The sequence below is a fragment of the Mus pahari genome, chromosome 6 (assembly GCF_900095145.1).
Source record: "Mus pahari chromosome 6, PAHARI_EIJ_v1.1, whole genome shotgun sequence".
NCBI lineage: Eukaryota > Metazoa > Chordata > Mammalia > Rodentia > Muridae > Mus > Mus pahari.
The window spans coordinates 76129842-76145722 of NC_034595.1; the positions used below are offsets into that span (position 1 = coordinate 76129842).

At 48.3% G+C, this 15881-nt stretch overlaps 2 protein-coding genes across 2 annotated transcripts in view; one reads left to right on the forward strand and one right to left on the reverse strand.

Moving 5' to 3' along the window:
• Positions 1 to 3570, reverse strand: part of Dnali1 (dynein axonemal light intermediate chain 1) — a 9085-nt gene extending 5515 nt beyond the window's left edge. Inside the window, exons 1-3 of the mRNA XM_021199895.1 lie at positions 3437 to 3570; positions 2815 to 2960; positions 1471 to 1640 (exon numbers count right to left, since the gene is read on the reverse strand). Of these exons, the coding sequence (XP_021055554.1) occupies positions 1471 to 1640; positions 2815 to 2960; positions 3437 to 3517 (397 nt within the window). The 5' untranslated portion in view covers positions 3518 to 3570. The remainder of the gene's footprint in view (positions 1 to 1470; positions 1641 to 2814; positions 2961 to 3436) is intronic.
• Positions 3571 to 4586: 1016 nt separating this feature from the next.
• On the forward strand, positions 4587 to 12582 carry Snip1 (Smad nuclear interacting protein 1). The gene is made up of 4 exons (XM_021200443.2): positions 4587 to 4861; positions 6156 to 6255; positions 9668 to 10251; positions 11230 to 12582. The coding sequence occupies exons 1-4, from the start codon at positions 4662 to 4664 to the stop codon at positions 11492 to 11494; spliced, it is 1149 nt and encodes a 382-aa protein (XP_021056102.1). The 5' UTR covers positions 4587 to 4661; the 3' UTR covers positions 11495 to 12582.
• The last annotated feature ends 3299 nt before the right edge of the window (positions 12583 to 15881 follow it).

Genomic DNA, 15881 nt, shown 5'->3' on the forward strand with positions numbered 1-15881 from the left:
AAAAAAAAAAAAAAGAGTGGAAAATGGCAGAGAAGGGAGTAAGAAAAAGAATCCACTAAGTAGCAAAGAACTGGCTACATGTGCATTGGTTCATGTGTGTGTGAGAGACAGAGAGTTTATATATTTCTAATATGTACGTATAAGCTGCTCAGTCCATATTATGTTAGTTGTGTGTATATGTTTCCAGGGACATTCATTTGACATTGAAAAATAAGTTATCTTTAATCCCAGCACTCGGGAGGCAGAGGCAGGCAGATTTCTGAGTTCAAGGCCAGCCTGGTCTACAAAGTGAGTTCCAGGACAGTCAGAGCTATACAGAGAAACCCTGTCTCAAAAAAACAAAAACAAAAACAAAAAACAAAAAAAAGAAAAAAAAGAAAGAAAGAAAGAAAGAAAGAAAGAAAGAAAGAAAGAAAGAAAGAAAAATAAGTTTAAAAAAATACTGCCAAGCCTAGAGAGATGGCTCATTGATTAAGAGCTGGTTGCTCTTCTGGAGGTCCTGAGTCCAATTCCCAGCAACCACATGGTGACTCACAACCATCTTTAATGGGATCTGATGCCCTCTTCTGGTGTGTCTGACGACAGCTACAGCATATTCATATACATTAAATAAGTAAGTAAGTAAGTAAGTAAATAAATAAATCTTTTTTTGTTTGTTTGTTTGTTTTAAAAAAAAAGTAATACCAGGAGTAATGACACACACCTTTAACTCTAGTACTCAGGAGGCAGAAGCAGGCAGATCTCTGTGAGGCCAGGCCACCAGCCAAAGCTAGATATTGAGACCCTGTCTTAAAAAGCATTAGCAGGGCTGGTGAGATGGCTCAGTGGATAAGAGCACCCGACTGCTCTTCCAAAGGTCCTGAGTTCATATCCCAGCATCCACATGGTGGCTCACAGCCATCTGTAACGAGATCTGACGCCCTCTTCTAGAGTGTCTGAACACAGCTGCAGTGTACTTACATGTAATAAATAAATAAATAAAACGTTAAAAAAAAGTATTAGCATAGACTTATTATGGAAATCTTTGGATAAAAAAAACAAAAAAACAAAAACAAAGACTCAAAGTTAAAAGTCTTTTTTTAGAGGTAGCCTTGGCTAGCCTAGAACTCACTATGTAGATCAGATTAACCTCGAGCCAGAGAGATCTACATCTCCCTGCCTCTACCTCCTGAGGGCCTGAATTAAGGGCATATACCACCACATCCAGCTAAAATGGACGCTCTTACCTTACTCCAAAAACCTTTCAAGGGGAGGGACCAGTGAGATGGTTCAGTGGGTAAAAGCACTTGCCATGAAGCCTGATGGCCTGAGCCATTGCCTAGCAGCCATCTGGCAGAAGGGGAGAATCAATTCTTGTAAGCTGTGATGATTTCCGAAGGAGGGGGTGGTTGGCTTGGGGTAACCAGAGCTTGGTTTTGTGCTAGAAGGAGGCAGAGAGTGTGTGGTGTTCACACCACCAAGGCTACTCACCAAAACACTGGGAGTAGAGTTCCCTGCGCACAGGGCAGATGCCCGTCTCCCTGGCCTGCCTCTGCTGCAGCTTCAGGTCCAGCTGCTCCTGGAGATGCACCACATCCATCCTGGTGCTGGGTGTGCAGGACACCTGCTGGATCCATAGCTGTGTGTCTTCCACCCACTCCCTGTGACACAGATACAAGTCACCGAAGCTGAGCAGAGGGCCCTTGGAACTCTGCCTGAGCAGGAGCAGGGGGTGGGCGTGGGCAGCATGGCCATCATGCCACCCCCACTTCCTACTCTTTCCCAAGCCACGCCCACTCTGCAGCCTCCACAGGACACCTACCTTAACTTTGGGTAGATGGACAGTCTCTGTTCCCCTCAAGCCTACAACCCTCTGTTCCAGGTCATACCTGCCTAGCGTGTTGAGGACAGATGTGTGGTCACGCTGCTTGATTCAGAGTAGAAGATGCAGTGGGAATTCCCCACACTGCCTTTTGGTGGTGACACAGAACACCATAAACCTCATGCAAGCCACTAGGAAGCATTTGTGTGTGTTGGGAGAATGGAGGTTCTGAAAGTGCTGACTTTGCAATGGATGCCCATAGTGAATTCTGTGCTGGAGGAACAGCCAAATTCTGCAATGACGGACTTGTGGGCAGAATGGCAAGAGAGGGAGAAACTTCTAAGTTGGTGGGAAGAGGATCCACTAGTAAATGACACCTCTCTCTCTTGGCCTCCATCTCTGGAGAAGTTCACAGGTTCTCAGTGGTTCTCATTGGTGTGGCCATGCATGAGTTCATTAGGTGGAGGGTTTTTGAGAGTTCTAGCTAGGCTGTGAAGCCTAGGCTAGCTTCAAACTCTGATCCTCCTGCCTCTGCCTCCTGAGCTCACTGGCCCTTGCCTTGTTAGGCATTTATGGGCTTTTGAGACACAACTTTGTATGTGGCGCTAGCTGGCCTAGTACTCCCTTTTGTAGTCCAGGCTGGTCTTGACTTTGAGGCAATCTTCCTGTGTCTTGCAGAGTGCTGGGATTAAGCACACGCCTGCACAACAGGCTTTCTATGTGGATTCTTGATGGGGGACTTGGGAATGGAGTTTAGAAGGAATAGGGCTGGTCTGGAAGACCCATATGTGAAAGCAGACATCTGAAGTCACAAGAGAGCTCAGAATGTGGAGGGCATGGATTTAGAGGGTACCTGCCTGGCTGTGAGCATACAGACATACTGAGACCCCATGAACTACAGAAAGCTGAGAGGAAACCCAAGGTAGGACACAGGGAGACACCTATGTTCTGGACCAAGAGCTTAGACCTTCCCCCAGTCACTGTGTGCTCCCTGCCCTCATCTCTCTCTCTACCTTGGAGGCAGGATGGCATTTAAGATTTCTTCTGCCTGTTTGGTAGGATCTGGGACACAGGAAGTTGAGGGCGACTTGGCCTTGGGTGGCTGTGGGCTTGTACTAGAGGGTCCGGGCTGCTGGCTGATGACTTTCAGTGGCTGAGCCTAAGGAGAGACAGGTTAGTCGGTCTAGTGCCTCCAGATTCCCCTAGGTCTCTTGTACAGCCTTCCCCATTTCCAGCCTATTTCCCTCATCTGTGATCTCAAAGGAAATATGAGCTGGAGAGACCACGAGGGATATCTGACTCTGAGTCTGTGTTTGAACTGGTGTTTCTAGAATGAGTGGTTAGATCTCTGTTCTGACTCTCTAGACGAAGTTAAGTCACTACCAGACCTGTTCTTGGACTTGACTACCACAAGGCCCCATCTTTTCCATGTGATTTTTCTCATCTTAAATTTGTCCTCTAAGATCACAGCTAGGCTTCTTGTTCTCTTCTCCCAACCTCCATCCCTGTCCCAATTCCCTTGGCTGTCAGCCCCAGCAATTTGTCTCCTGAAATTCCAGAGATCCTCAAAGCTGGGATGTCTTTTCCCCATGGGAGTTTGTAGGACCTCGCGTCCCCTGAGACCCCTGTTCATACCGTGGGGCTCCGTTTCTCTGTATTCCGGCTCACCAACACCGGGGTGTCATATTTGAGCAGAGAGTCTGCTGGGGGTATCATGGTGGCAGTAGGGGTAGCAACTCCGTAGCGGTCCCTGTGGAGTCTTGTTTGCGATCACCATGGAAACCCCTCCTCTCCTTGCCCCAGGGATGGGGCGGGGCCTCTGAGGAAGGCGGTGCCGGCCGCGTGCAAGTTTTGTTCTACTGTGCTTTCTCCAAAAGCACTAAGTTTCTAAGTAAAGAAGACTGGAGCCCTAGCGTTAGGTCTGTTTCGGTTTGTGATGAAATGGACAGACCACTTTTGCTTAAAACGGAAGTCATCTAGTGACTCTATAGAGTATTTGGCGACGATTGGCACTTGGAAGCCAGAGGCTGGCGGATCTCTGTGAATTCCAGGACAGCCAAGGCTATATAGAGACACTATTTCAAGAGTTTCATATTGTTGAGTGTCTGTGTTTCGTAACTACTAATAACGCGCAAGGAACAGAGCTGGATTAGCTTTCCCAGAGAAGGTTTTTTTCTTTTTTCCTTTTTTTTTTTTTTTTTTTTAAAAAAAAGCTGGGCGATGGTACCACACACCTTAATGACAGCATTTGGGAGGCAGAGTTCAAGGTCAGCCTGGTTACAGAGTGACTTCTAGAACAGCCAGAGTGCACTGAAAACCTGTCTCTGGCAGAAAAAAAAATTATATATATGTATGTATGTTCTGGGACTAATCCCGGGCTTCGTACACGCGAGGCAAACGCTGGCTCTGTAACTAAGCTACAATCTCAGCTTTCCCTCCCCTTTTAACTCTGATTTCTGTTTGGCGGTGCTGCGGATGAATTCAGAGCTTTGCTCTCTATCCGAGCTACAACGTTTTCAGATTTTGAGACAGTTTCACTAAATGGCCCAGGCTGGCCTCGAAATTACTGCGATCCTCCTGCCTCAGCCTCCCTAGGGTTGGCCCTGCCTTTTCAGTACTCCAGCCACACCTCCCAGCAGCGGGGACCCCAGGGCCACTCGCGCGGGCGTCCCCAGCGTCTGAACTCAAACAGCCGGGGCTCCGCCCCGCCTCGCCCCGCCCCGCCCACCAGGGGGCCCGACACCGTGAGGGCTTCTGGGATAGCGCGCTGCCCGGAAGCGGAAGTGCAAAGCTGTCCGTCACTTCCTTCGGCTCAAGTGGCTCAACGGACCGTGCAAGTGACTCTCGGTCGGGCTGCAGGATGAAAGCGGGGAAAAGCGAGCGGGAGCGGAGCGGCCGGCGGCGACACCGGTCAGGCGACGCTCTGGCGACCGTGGTGGTGAAACAGGAGCGTCCGAGCCCCGAACCCGTCGCGCACCGCCGGCCCGACGCTCCAGCCGCTAGCCTGTCCCCGCCCGCCGCCGAGCCTGGCCACTCGGGTCACCGCGGGAGCCGAGCCCGGTAAGCGAGCCGGAGATTGGGCCGCGGACGGGATGGCGCGGGGGCCGGCGGTGCGAGCGGCTCGGGAGTGCAGAGCACCTGTTGAGTTGCAATGAGATTTCCCCCGCCTGGCCGCGAGTGGACGGTGCGAGTGGCTTCTCGCCTCGTCTGCCTACAAAGACACGTTGGGTCTTGGCGACTTCTTCGCAGCACTCATTCGCCAATGCCTCCAATAGCATCGAATTACTGAGTGCGTAGGGTGGGTTAAAGATCAATGGAGGTACCGGGCCCCAAAGCATAGCAGAGAGATGCTTTTTCCAAGTTGCAGGCTCTAACTCGAAGAGGGAAAACAACAAATAGATGATTTCAGACAGTATTAAAGACAGATTAAAACGGCAGGGTGGTAGCGAGAGGTTGGGTAGAAAAAAGGACTTGTACAGAGGTGCTCCTTAAGCTGAGACCTGGCTGATATGATTGATCCATACTCTTGAGTCAAGAGTCTTTTAACATGCCGGGCGTGGTGGCGCACGCCTTTAGTCCCAGCACTCGGGAGGCAGAGGCAGGCGGATTTCTGAGTTCGAGGCCAGCCTGGTCTACAGAGTGAGTTCCAGGACAGCCAGGGCTATACAGAGAAACCCTGTCTTGAGAAACAAACAAACAAACAAAAGAGTCTTTTAACAATCCAGGAAGGACCAACCCAGTGATGTCGGGCATGCATGTAACCCAGCAATGATCCCGGGATGCTGAGACAGGAGGTTCCTGAGTGTATACACACACACACATACACACATGCGTGCACGATTATGACAGAGAAAAATATATACATAAAACCTGAGTTGGAATTCTGTTTGTTGTAGAAGTTGAACAACAACAAAACAAAAACAAAACAGCCAGCATATCTGGAATTGAGTGATGGAGCAGCATTGTAGGCTGGTAGAAGGATGTGGGATGGAAGACAGGGCAGGGCCCTGAGACCTGCCAAGGGATTGGTTTTGGTGGTTGGAGAAGGAAGTTGTGTTAGGAAAAAACAGGCTAGATTGGCTTCCTGGATAGTAGTGCCGATTATTAGGATGACACACCGGGAGAAGAAAGGTTTCTGAGGCTTTGGGGTTGGAGAATGGGGTTGTCTAGGTGAGAAGGCTTAGCAGGCAGTTGTGTATGTGGTTGGGGGAAGTGTGTATGGAAAGTGAAGGCCTGCCCTGGCTACTGATTTCATAGATGTGTTGTGTTTAGTAGGTGAGCCTGATACTGGAAGCTAACTTATTTGCCGGAAGGAACTTTGAGGTAAAAATCCTGTGTACCATTCTCTGTAAAGGTCCCCAGCCAAGAAGAAAAGCAAGTCCTCCGGGAGAAGTAAGTCTCCGAGGGCCAAGAGAAGCCGGAGTCCCCACTACTCCACCGTCAAAGTGAAGCAGGTGAGTGAGTGGGTGGGCAGGAACCGTGGACGGGAAGCTCCAGCCTAGAGCTCCTGCTGGACCTCAAGAGGTTGGCAGCCACGTGTGGACATGCTTCCTTGTCACTGCAGTGGGCTTTTCTAAAAATGGGATATGTATTTGGGGCTGTTTTTTCCTGAAATTTTAACGTTTGGAGACAAGTGTTGATTTGATTCTGATAGCTCGTGTCAGAAATAATACAGAGAGATGTACATTTCCATGTTTCTCCCAATGGCAACTTCTCACACAACTGGACAGTATCGTGGTCAGGACACAGACGTTTTACCACTATCAGGATGCCTCATGATGTCTGGTACTTCTCTGCCTTTATCCTTCCTTACCTCCTGGCTGGCCGCTACTCTCTTTCTCATGTTCTGGATGCACATTTAAGCCCATGGTCTTTAGGTTAGAAGATTGTCCTTGGTGTTGTTGAAACCAGCACAGCCAGGCATGGTTGTGTACGCCTTTAATCCCAACACTCAGGCAGAGGCGGGCGGATTTCTGAGTTCGAGGCCAGCCAGGTCTACAAAGTGAGTTCCAGGACAGCCAGGGCTATACAGAGAAACCCTGTCTCGAAAAACCAACCAACCAACCAACCAACCAACCAAACAAACAAAAAAGAAACCAGCACAGATGGGTCACGTTGGGCCTGTGCTGTAGGACCAGTTTTTCAAAGGACATTGGTTGTCTCCATTGAATTATTTTACTCCCACATTGAAACTCAGTCAGGTATGTGTCTATCCTGCCAATACCGTGCAGACTCGATTACTGCACTCCCATAGTAAGTCTCAAACTGAATGCCCTCTTTGCTGAATCGATGTGAGGGTTTCAGAAGCCCTAGAACTGGAGTTATGGACAGGTATGCGCTGCCATGTGGGTGCTAGGAATTGAACCCAGGTCCTCTGGAAAAAGCAGCCAATGCTCTTGGCTGTAGCTCCATCTCCACACGACCCTCCTCTTTTTCTTTCTTTCCTTTCAGCTGTTCTGGTTCTTCTGTCTCCATCTCTATGTAAATGTTCAAGTGTGTGTGTGTGTGTGTGTGTGTGTGTGTGTGTGTGTATGTGTGATAAAAATCTTTTAAAAATAATATGAGTACTTTCCCTGCCCCTGCATGTATGCATATGTGCTGTGTGTATGTCTGGTGCCCACGGGGTCCAGAAAAGAGTACCAGATTGTCCAGAACTTGAGTTAAGGTTGGTTCTAAGCTACCTCATGGGTGCCAGGAACTGACCCAGCTCCTCTGGAAGAACAGAAAGTGCTTCTTTTTTTTTTTAAAGATTTATTTATTATTATATGTAAGTACACTGTAGCTGTCTTCAGATGCACCAGAAGAGGGCGTCAGATCTCATTACAGATGGTTGTGAGCCACCATGTGGTTGCTGGGATTTGAACTCTGGACCTTCAGAAGATTAGTCGGTGCTCTTAACCACTGAGCCATTTCTCCAGCCTCAGAAAGTGCTTCTAACTGCAGAGTTAGCTTCTAGATTTCTTAGTAACATCTCGAAAGAGGCAGGTGTTGTGGTGCGTGCATGTAATTCTACGCTGAGGCAGGAGGATCACAAATTCAAGACTGGTTTTAAACAATTACTAAGAAACTGTCTCAAAAGTAGAAAGAGCTAGGGATAAAATTTAGAAGTTGAGTGTTTCCAGCCCTGAATCTTAGTCCATTACCATTACGTATGTATGCATATTAATGGAATATTAGCCTTAAAAGGAAGAAAATTCTGACACATGCTTCAAAATGTCTGAACCCTTAATAAACTGGGGGGAGGGCTGGTGAGATGGCTCAGTGGGCAAGAGCATCCGACTGCTCTTCCGAAGGTCTGGAGTTCAAATCCCAGCAACCACATGGTGTCTCACAACCATCCATAACAAGATCTGACTCCCTCTTCTGGAGTGTCTGAAGACAGCTACAGTGTGCTTACATATAATAAATAAATAAATCTTTAAAAAAATTATTAAAAAACATAATAACTGGGGGGAAATTGCATAATTTCTTTCATATTTTTGTAGCTGAGACAGGTTATCTCCTGGTAGTTAGGCCCAGGTTGGCCTGAAACTTGCTTGGTAGCACAGGCAGGCCTAGAACTCTTAATGGTTCTCCTGCCTCAGCCTTCTGAGTGCTAATATTAAGGTATACCGTCAACTAAACACCAGCAGTGTGTGTGTGTGTGTGTGTGTGTGTCTGTCTGTCTGTCTGTCTGTCTGTCTGTTCCTTTGGAGACAGGTTCTTGTTCTCATTCTCTCTCTATCCCCTAGGGATCCACCTACCTCTGGCTCCTGAGGGCTGGGACTAGAGGTGTGCAGTCCTTTCTCTCTTGACAGGAATTGCTAATCTGAGAAGATTCCTATTTCTTTTAGCATTGGTGCTCTGGTTATTAGAAGAAATGTCTTCAGGGTCAAGTTAAGTGTAGGTTTCTTCTGGAAACTGCTGTCGCCATGCTTTGTCCTTGGAGCTATCACCTTACTAACTGGTCTCTCATTGGTCTGTTGTTCTTTCCAAACAGGTTTCTCCGTGTAGCCTCGGCTGCTCTGGAACTCTTTGTACACCAGGCTAGCCTCAAACTCAAAGAGATCTGCCTCTGCCTCCTGAGTTCTGGGATTAACAAGCGGTGTGTGCCACTGTGCCGAGAGCGCACTGATTACTGTGTGGCCTGCTGTGTTCTGCCAGGTTGATTTTTCAGCATGTGTGTCCGTTCTGTTAGAGGTTAAGAAACTGCTAAGTATACCTCCTTGTCGCTCCCTGCGGCGTTCATGTTTCTTGGGTTACCCATAGATGTTTCAATCATTCTGTAACTGCTGGACTGAAGCTTTTGAAATTATTTCAGTTTCCTTTTGGCCTATGAGGAAGTTAACTTTTCCCTTTACATATCTTAAGTGCAGCTGTTCTGTTGTCTACACCTGCTGCCCTGTGAGTTTGCCTGCAGGTGACTGAGAGGTTTTTCTCTTTGTTTTGAGGGATCTGGATGCGGGCTTGAGGGCTTGAGGAAGAGTGTGAGATATGGAGTCTAACTGGCCCTTCAGGGGAAAGAACCACACTGATAGCCTTGTGTGGATAGGAATTTTTTCTGAATACCAGAATCCAGGTCACAGATGTGGTGTTGTCATTGTTGTTGTTGTTTGAGACTGTTTTGCCTATGTGGATGTTTTGCCTGCATGCCTGTTGGTACACCACATAGATATAGTGCCCACATTTGCCACAAGAGGGCACTGGATCCTTTTGGAACTGTAGTTGTAGATGGCTGTGAACAGCTTTGTGGGTGCTGAGAACTAAACGTGGGTCTTCTGGAACAGCAGTCAGTGCTTTAAATTGTTGAGCCATCTCTACAGCTCCTGCAGCTTATTCACGGAGTGGATGCCATCTGTCCTTTACTGAATCCCGTCTGAATTTCAGGAACGTGAGGACCATCCACGGAGAGGACGAGAGGAGCGGCAGCACCGGGAACCATCAGAACAGGAGCACAGGAGAGCTCGGAACAGTGAGAGAGACCGGCACCGGGGCCATCCTCGCCAAGGGAGGAGCTCTGATGAGAGGCCTGTCAGTGGACAGGATCGGGATAGAGACAGCCAGACCCCGCAGGCCCAGGAAGAAGAGAGGGACTTTCATAATGCCAGGCGCCGGGAGCACCGCCAGCAGAATGAAGGTGCTAGCGGTGATGCTCAGGAGGTGATCCCTCGCCCTGCTGGGAACAGAAGCAAAGAGGTGCCCGTTAAAGAGAAACCAAGCTTTGAACTTTCTGGGGCACTTCTTGAGGACACCAATACCTTCCGGGGTGTGGTTATTAAATACAGTGAGCCCCCAGAAGCCCGGATCCCCAAAAAACGGTGGCGCCTTTACCCCTTTAAAAATGATGAGGTACTTCCAGTCATGTACATCCATCGGCAGAGTGCATACCTTCTGGGTAGACATCGACGCATCGCAGACATTCCCATTGACCATCCCTCTTGCTCAAAGCAACATGCAGTCTTCCAGTACCGGTAGGTAGACCAGAGGGAGAATGGCAAGGGAGATGGGTGAGTGTCTGTCTCACTTAGTATTCCTAAGGCTGGCTGGCTATGTGGAAATGCTGCTGAGCCCATTACCCCTTGTATCTAATGAGCCGGACAGAAGGAGTACTGTAAGTCTTAACAACCTGTGATCTCTGAACATTTGTATGAGGGGCTTGAACTTGGTGTCAGAAATCCAGATATTAGTTCTCCCACTGCATGGCGGTACAGGCCTGTAATCCGGGCTCTTGGGAGGCTAAGTAGGATTGGTAGTATATCCTCTAGGTGTTGGTTATATACCATGACCCCATCTCTAAATCAATAAATAGATGAAAGGAAGAAAAAGAAAAGATTCTTGCCACGGTCGTGACCTGTTTCCACCTGCCCCTAGGGCTTTATGAGGACCAAATAGAAATAAAAGCCAGAGTCAGAATGCCAGATACATGCTAGCTGAACCTGCTGCTTGGGAATACATCTTTACCCTTTGGTCCTCACCCCGTGAGGCAAGCAGGGCCAGTGGTACCATCCTCCTTTAACTGGTGAGAAACCACAGTTCACACAGGCCCCTGTTCGCAGAAGCCATCTTCAGAGCACAACTGTCAACATCCAGTCCTTGGCTCTCAAGTCCTAATCCTGTTTTTCCCTCATTTGTGCTGGTGCTAAAATAAATGTACATTAGGGAAAGTCTATGTGAAACCAAAGCAAGAAGCCTTGAGTTCTGCACTGGGGCCTTATGGCCCTCCATTCCCAGCCACAGCCTCAGCCAGCTTTACCTTTCTCCTAGGTTATGTAAAGTGCCCTGAATTTCCCCATCAGGGCAGTACTTCTCCTGTGACATTCCAGAATTGTCATTTGAATCCTGTTCAAGCCAGGTCATTGCCATCTAGATCTGTAGCATGGAGGTTTAGGAAAGAAGATAGGTGGTCTCAGATAGGACGCTCACATGCTTCTCTCCTTGGTCTCTCCTAGGCTGGTGGAGTACACACGTGCTGATGGCACGGTTGGTCGGAGGGTGAAGCCCTACATTATTGACCTTGGCTCAGGCAACGGAACATTCTTGAACAACAAGCGTATTGAGCCACAGAGATACTATGAACTGAAAGAAAAAGACGTACTTAAATTTGGTTTCAGTAGCAGAGAATATGTCTTGCTTCATGAGTCTTCAGACACATCTGAACTTGACAGGAAGGAAGATGAAGATGATGAGGAGGAGGAAATGGTATCTGACAGCTAGCAGCTGAGAGGCAGCCTCCACTGTTAGAAACCGTCCCTACCAGAGGCCGTGGGGTCACTCCAGTGCCTCTTCTTGCCTTAAATCTTTCCTCTGTTGCAGTATGAGAACTGTCACTTCATGTTTTCTTGAACTTGGCACAGCAGCTGCCTGCCTGTGGGCCCTTGTCTGAACAGTCTCACTAATTACAGCATGACGAGTCTGGTCAAAGTGTGTGGTGGGCACCTTCAGAAGTGCTGCATAGCCAACTGCCCTTGGAAAGGGAATGGTGGCTTCTTCTCTTTGTACAGTTTCCTATTTATATAGTTGTTGAGCTTTGTGGACCAGGAGTTTTGTTTTGGGGACAAATCCTAGAGTAGAGAATCTTAGCTTTGGTTATCACCAAAACAACCTCCAGCCTATACCAAAGCTTTGACCTGGTTCAGCTCTTGAGTCATAGAAGTTGATTTTGCACTTCGTTTGGGGGTGACAGTTTACCACGTGACTTCTTTATTGGCTGTCTGCGACAAACAGACACTATGCGATGTCTGTGTGACATGACTGTGTAGGGAGGTCGTGGCTTCTACCAACAGGAGCTGGTGTCATATCAGGCACTGGGCTGTAGATCTCACCCTGTGAGGATTCTTAATTTCTTCATGAAGCAGACATAATAGTTTGATCACCTGGTCTTTTTCTTTAACTTTGAATTTTTATTCAAGTGTTACCTCTCTTCTCCCTTTGAGAAACACACCATACTGACTTTGTAGGAGGGGCCTTGCTGTGGCCTAGGGACGTGTGTATGTGTCTAAAGGAGGTTGTATAGCTTCCACACTTCCACTTCACCTTGACCATGTGTTCGTATTTTCCTCCCATGGGTGGAAAGTAAGAGGCAGCCTAGTGTCTGAACTTCCCACCTGGGGTCTGTGAGTAGAAAGATGCCCCTTACTTACAGTCTGTGCTTCAGAGCTATGTGCTGGCTTTCATATGACAGTGTTTGTGATATAAATAATACCACGTGATAGGCAAAGGCCTGTCTGCATTTGGAGAGCAGGTTTTCATTTATATGTATTTTTGAGATTAAAAAAAAATAAAATTTGTAAATATAGCCTCATTTTAGAGGGTATTGCTTTTCTCACATAAATGACTTGTTCAGAGGTGTGTTTGCTTCTAAAGGAATCTTCTTTGTAAACTGTTTTGAGGTAAAAGTACTGTGTGTGTGGAGAATTGTGGGGAGAGGCCCGAAGTACTGAGGATAGGAATCTCCTCTCAGCAAGGAGGGCGTGGGGCATGAGCTGTTAGGGAGGGATTTGTGTCACTGCTCTGCACTTGGTGACCACTCTGTCCTAGGGTGGAGATGCTGCTGCTGAGTGGCTGTCTTGTGTGTGCAGTCAGGGTCTCACTTGTTCTCAGGGCTAGATGCTGGCTAACGCAGGAGTGTTAGTTCAGGAACGTGTTAGGAAGAGACTCATACCGTCCCTACTGTGTCCAGGGACAGCTCAGGAACGTGTTAGGAAGAAAAGCACAGTGTATCTTGGACATTTTTATCAATTCAGACACCATTTTCTGCCTGAGATTCCATAATAATCTGCTACCCTATTTCAGTGCCGCCTTTTCCAGGGATAGTTTGTGGATTTGCTTTCTCGATAAGCACTGTGCAAGGTGACCGCTTTGCCTACATTTTTTTGTAAAGAGGTTCCTGGAACCAGAAGTGGCGACTCATGCCTATAACCATGAGCTTGGAGAGACTGAATTCATCAAGAGGATTGGTGCAGATGTTAGGGCCCTTGGAATGTGAGGCAGCCTGGTCTACCTAGGAAAACTTTAATCTCAATAGAAATGTCCCAATTGTTCTGATAGCAAACATTGTCTTAGTGGACCGCTGGCATCCTAGGTTAAGAGCTTCATGTTAAGTTGTGTGAGATGTCTTTTCTTAGAGACGTGTGCATCTTAACTATTTGCAAGGTCTTTCCTCCACCTGATGGACAGCTGTGTGCGAAGCAGCTCTCTGCGGCTGAGAGTCCACACCAGCTTCTCCTTGGTGCTCCCAAGTTCTGCAGAAGTGGGCCAGAGCGATGGCTCCGCCAGTAAAGGTGCTTGTCACCAGCCCCGGTGGCCTGAATTTGATCCCCAGAACCCTCATGGTGGAAGGACACATCAACTCCCACAAGCTGTCTTCAGACCTCCATGCAAGATAAATTGTGTGAAAGTCCTCCCCGGTCCTCTCATCTCCGTTGTTTCCTATTCTGACATCACAGATAGCTCACTGGGTGCAAATGCTGATGGCTGTTCCAGATACTTGTACTGTGTTTGGGTGATGTGTGGACGAGAGGAAAATGAGCTGAGATGGTGGTTTTTGAAACGGTACTATAGCTAGATTGGCCTAGAATTCACCTTGTGGTCCAGTCTATCCTCAAATTACTGGCAGTCCTGTCTCAGCAAGTTTCTCCCTGTCCCCTAACACTCTCGGTCTTCACTGTGGTCTTCCAGCATCAGTCTGAGCACCCAAGGTAGCTAGCCCAGAAACCCTCAACATAACAAGGTCCTGCCCTTTATGTCCAAACGCCCGGGATCCTGCGAATGCCAGCGCTGCTTGCTGCTGCACAATGAGGACAGCTCCCTGGCCCATATACCCAGGGAAGAATACTGACCAACTTGGTCCTGCCGGTTGTCAAGGTTTGAACTCTAGATGGAGGTGACATTTATAAAGATTGACCAGTAGGGCTACAATGTGATTAAGCAAAGAGATATGGAAATGGATCAGCAGGGTTTGTTGTTCCCGGGTCAGCTACCCTGAGACCACAGAGAACATGTCCCACAACTGCTTTATGTTTACCTAGCAGCAGAGAGGATAGCAGACCACAGAGCCAAGCCCTAAGAGACCACAGTTTGGCCAGGAGATTGGCAAGGCTGAAAACGAGTCCTAAACCCACTGCAGACTTCAAGAGTAAGCAGTTCGTCCCCCAGTTGGAGACACCCCTTGTCCACCTGTGTCAAGCATTCCCCACTATTTATGAACTACTGGTTGCCTTGCTCTCAAACCCCCATCCCACCCTGTCCAATAAGTAGCCTTTTCCTGCCCTTTCTGCATCTTCCCTTACCCCCTGAGCCTCCCCAAATGCTGTCACTCTCAGGTCCACCTCACTGTACCAGAGATCCACCCATCAAATGCAGGAGTCTACCCAGCAGCCCCAGGTGTGTACCCCTCGCATGAGCAGGGATTCACTCCCAAGCTTCAGAAGTACACCCAGGGGTCTTTCCTCCTGCCCCGGAATTCCATCTACAGCTGCTAGGGGTACACTGCCAGTCTGTTGGGGTTTGTCCCTTGGTTCCCAGGGAGTATCCAATTCCATGTCTCCTGGGCTAAGGCCTCCACCTCCATCTGAGGGTTCTGGAAACATTCTCCCCCAGCAGTCCTTTTGTTTATGCCGTTGTTTATTTTTTGTTTTTTTTGAGGCAGGGTTTCTCTGTGTAGCCCTGACTGGCCTTGAACTCAGAAATACCCCTGCCTCTGCCTCCCAAGTGCTGGGATTAAAGGCGTGTGCCACCGCGCCTGGCAATGCCACCTTTTTCTATGTCCGGTTCTTAGAAAGTTTTATTTTGTTAAGTCCTGAGCCCATTAAACAGTCCCTTCCATGTGCGAGGGTAATTTAAAATGGCTGGGGATTGGTTTAGTGGTAGAGTACTTGCCTGGCTTTATTGCAGTTTCTAGCTAGAAACCAAAAAATAAATACTTATTGAAGAAAATGGAGGAAGACAGCTGGGTGTGCTGCTCACATCTTTATTAGTAGTACTTGAGCGGCAGAGGCAGGCCAATTTGTGACTGAAGAGAGCTGTCTGGTCTACACAAGGAGTTTGAAGCTAGCCAGGGCTACAGAGTTAAGACCCTGCCTGAAATAAATGCAAAAAATATAGTTTAGAAAGTGAGAGTTGAGGCCACTTACTGAAAAGCTAGAGTCACTCTCAGTTGAACACAGCGCAGTAGTTGGTTTACCAATGTGGGTCAACACTGTGCAGACATTCCAGGAATGGGTGACCTCTGAGGAGCACAGAAGGACTTTGAACTGTAGGAGAGGGCCCTGGACCAGTTGGGACAGTTGAGGAAGCAGTGGGGTTTCAGAGGGGTATATGGGAAGGCTATGCTCTGAAGTCCCATAGTGCTGAGTGGCAATGAGGTCACACAGTCACCTGCAGAGCATGACAGAGTGGAAGAGGCAAAAGACTTGAGTCATGAGAGCCAGAAATCTCAGTGGCTAGGACAAAGACAGGCTCAGGCAAACCCTTGTCTCAATAAAATAGTAGCACAACCGGGCAGCGGTGGCGCACGCCTTTAATCCCAGCACTCAGGAGGCAGAGGCAGGCGAATTTCTGAGTTCGAGGCCAGCCTGGTCTACAGAGTGAGTTCCAGGACAGC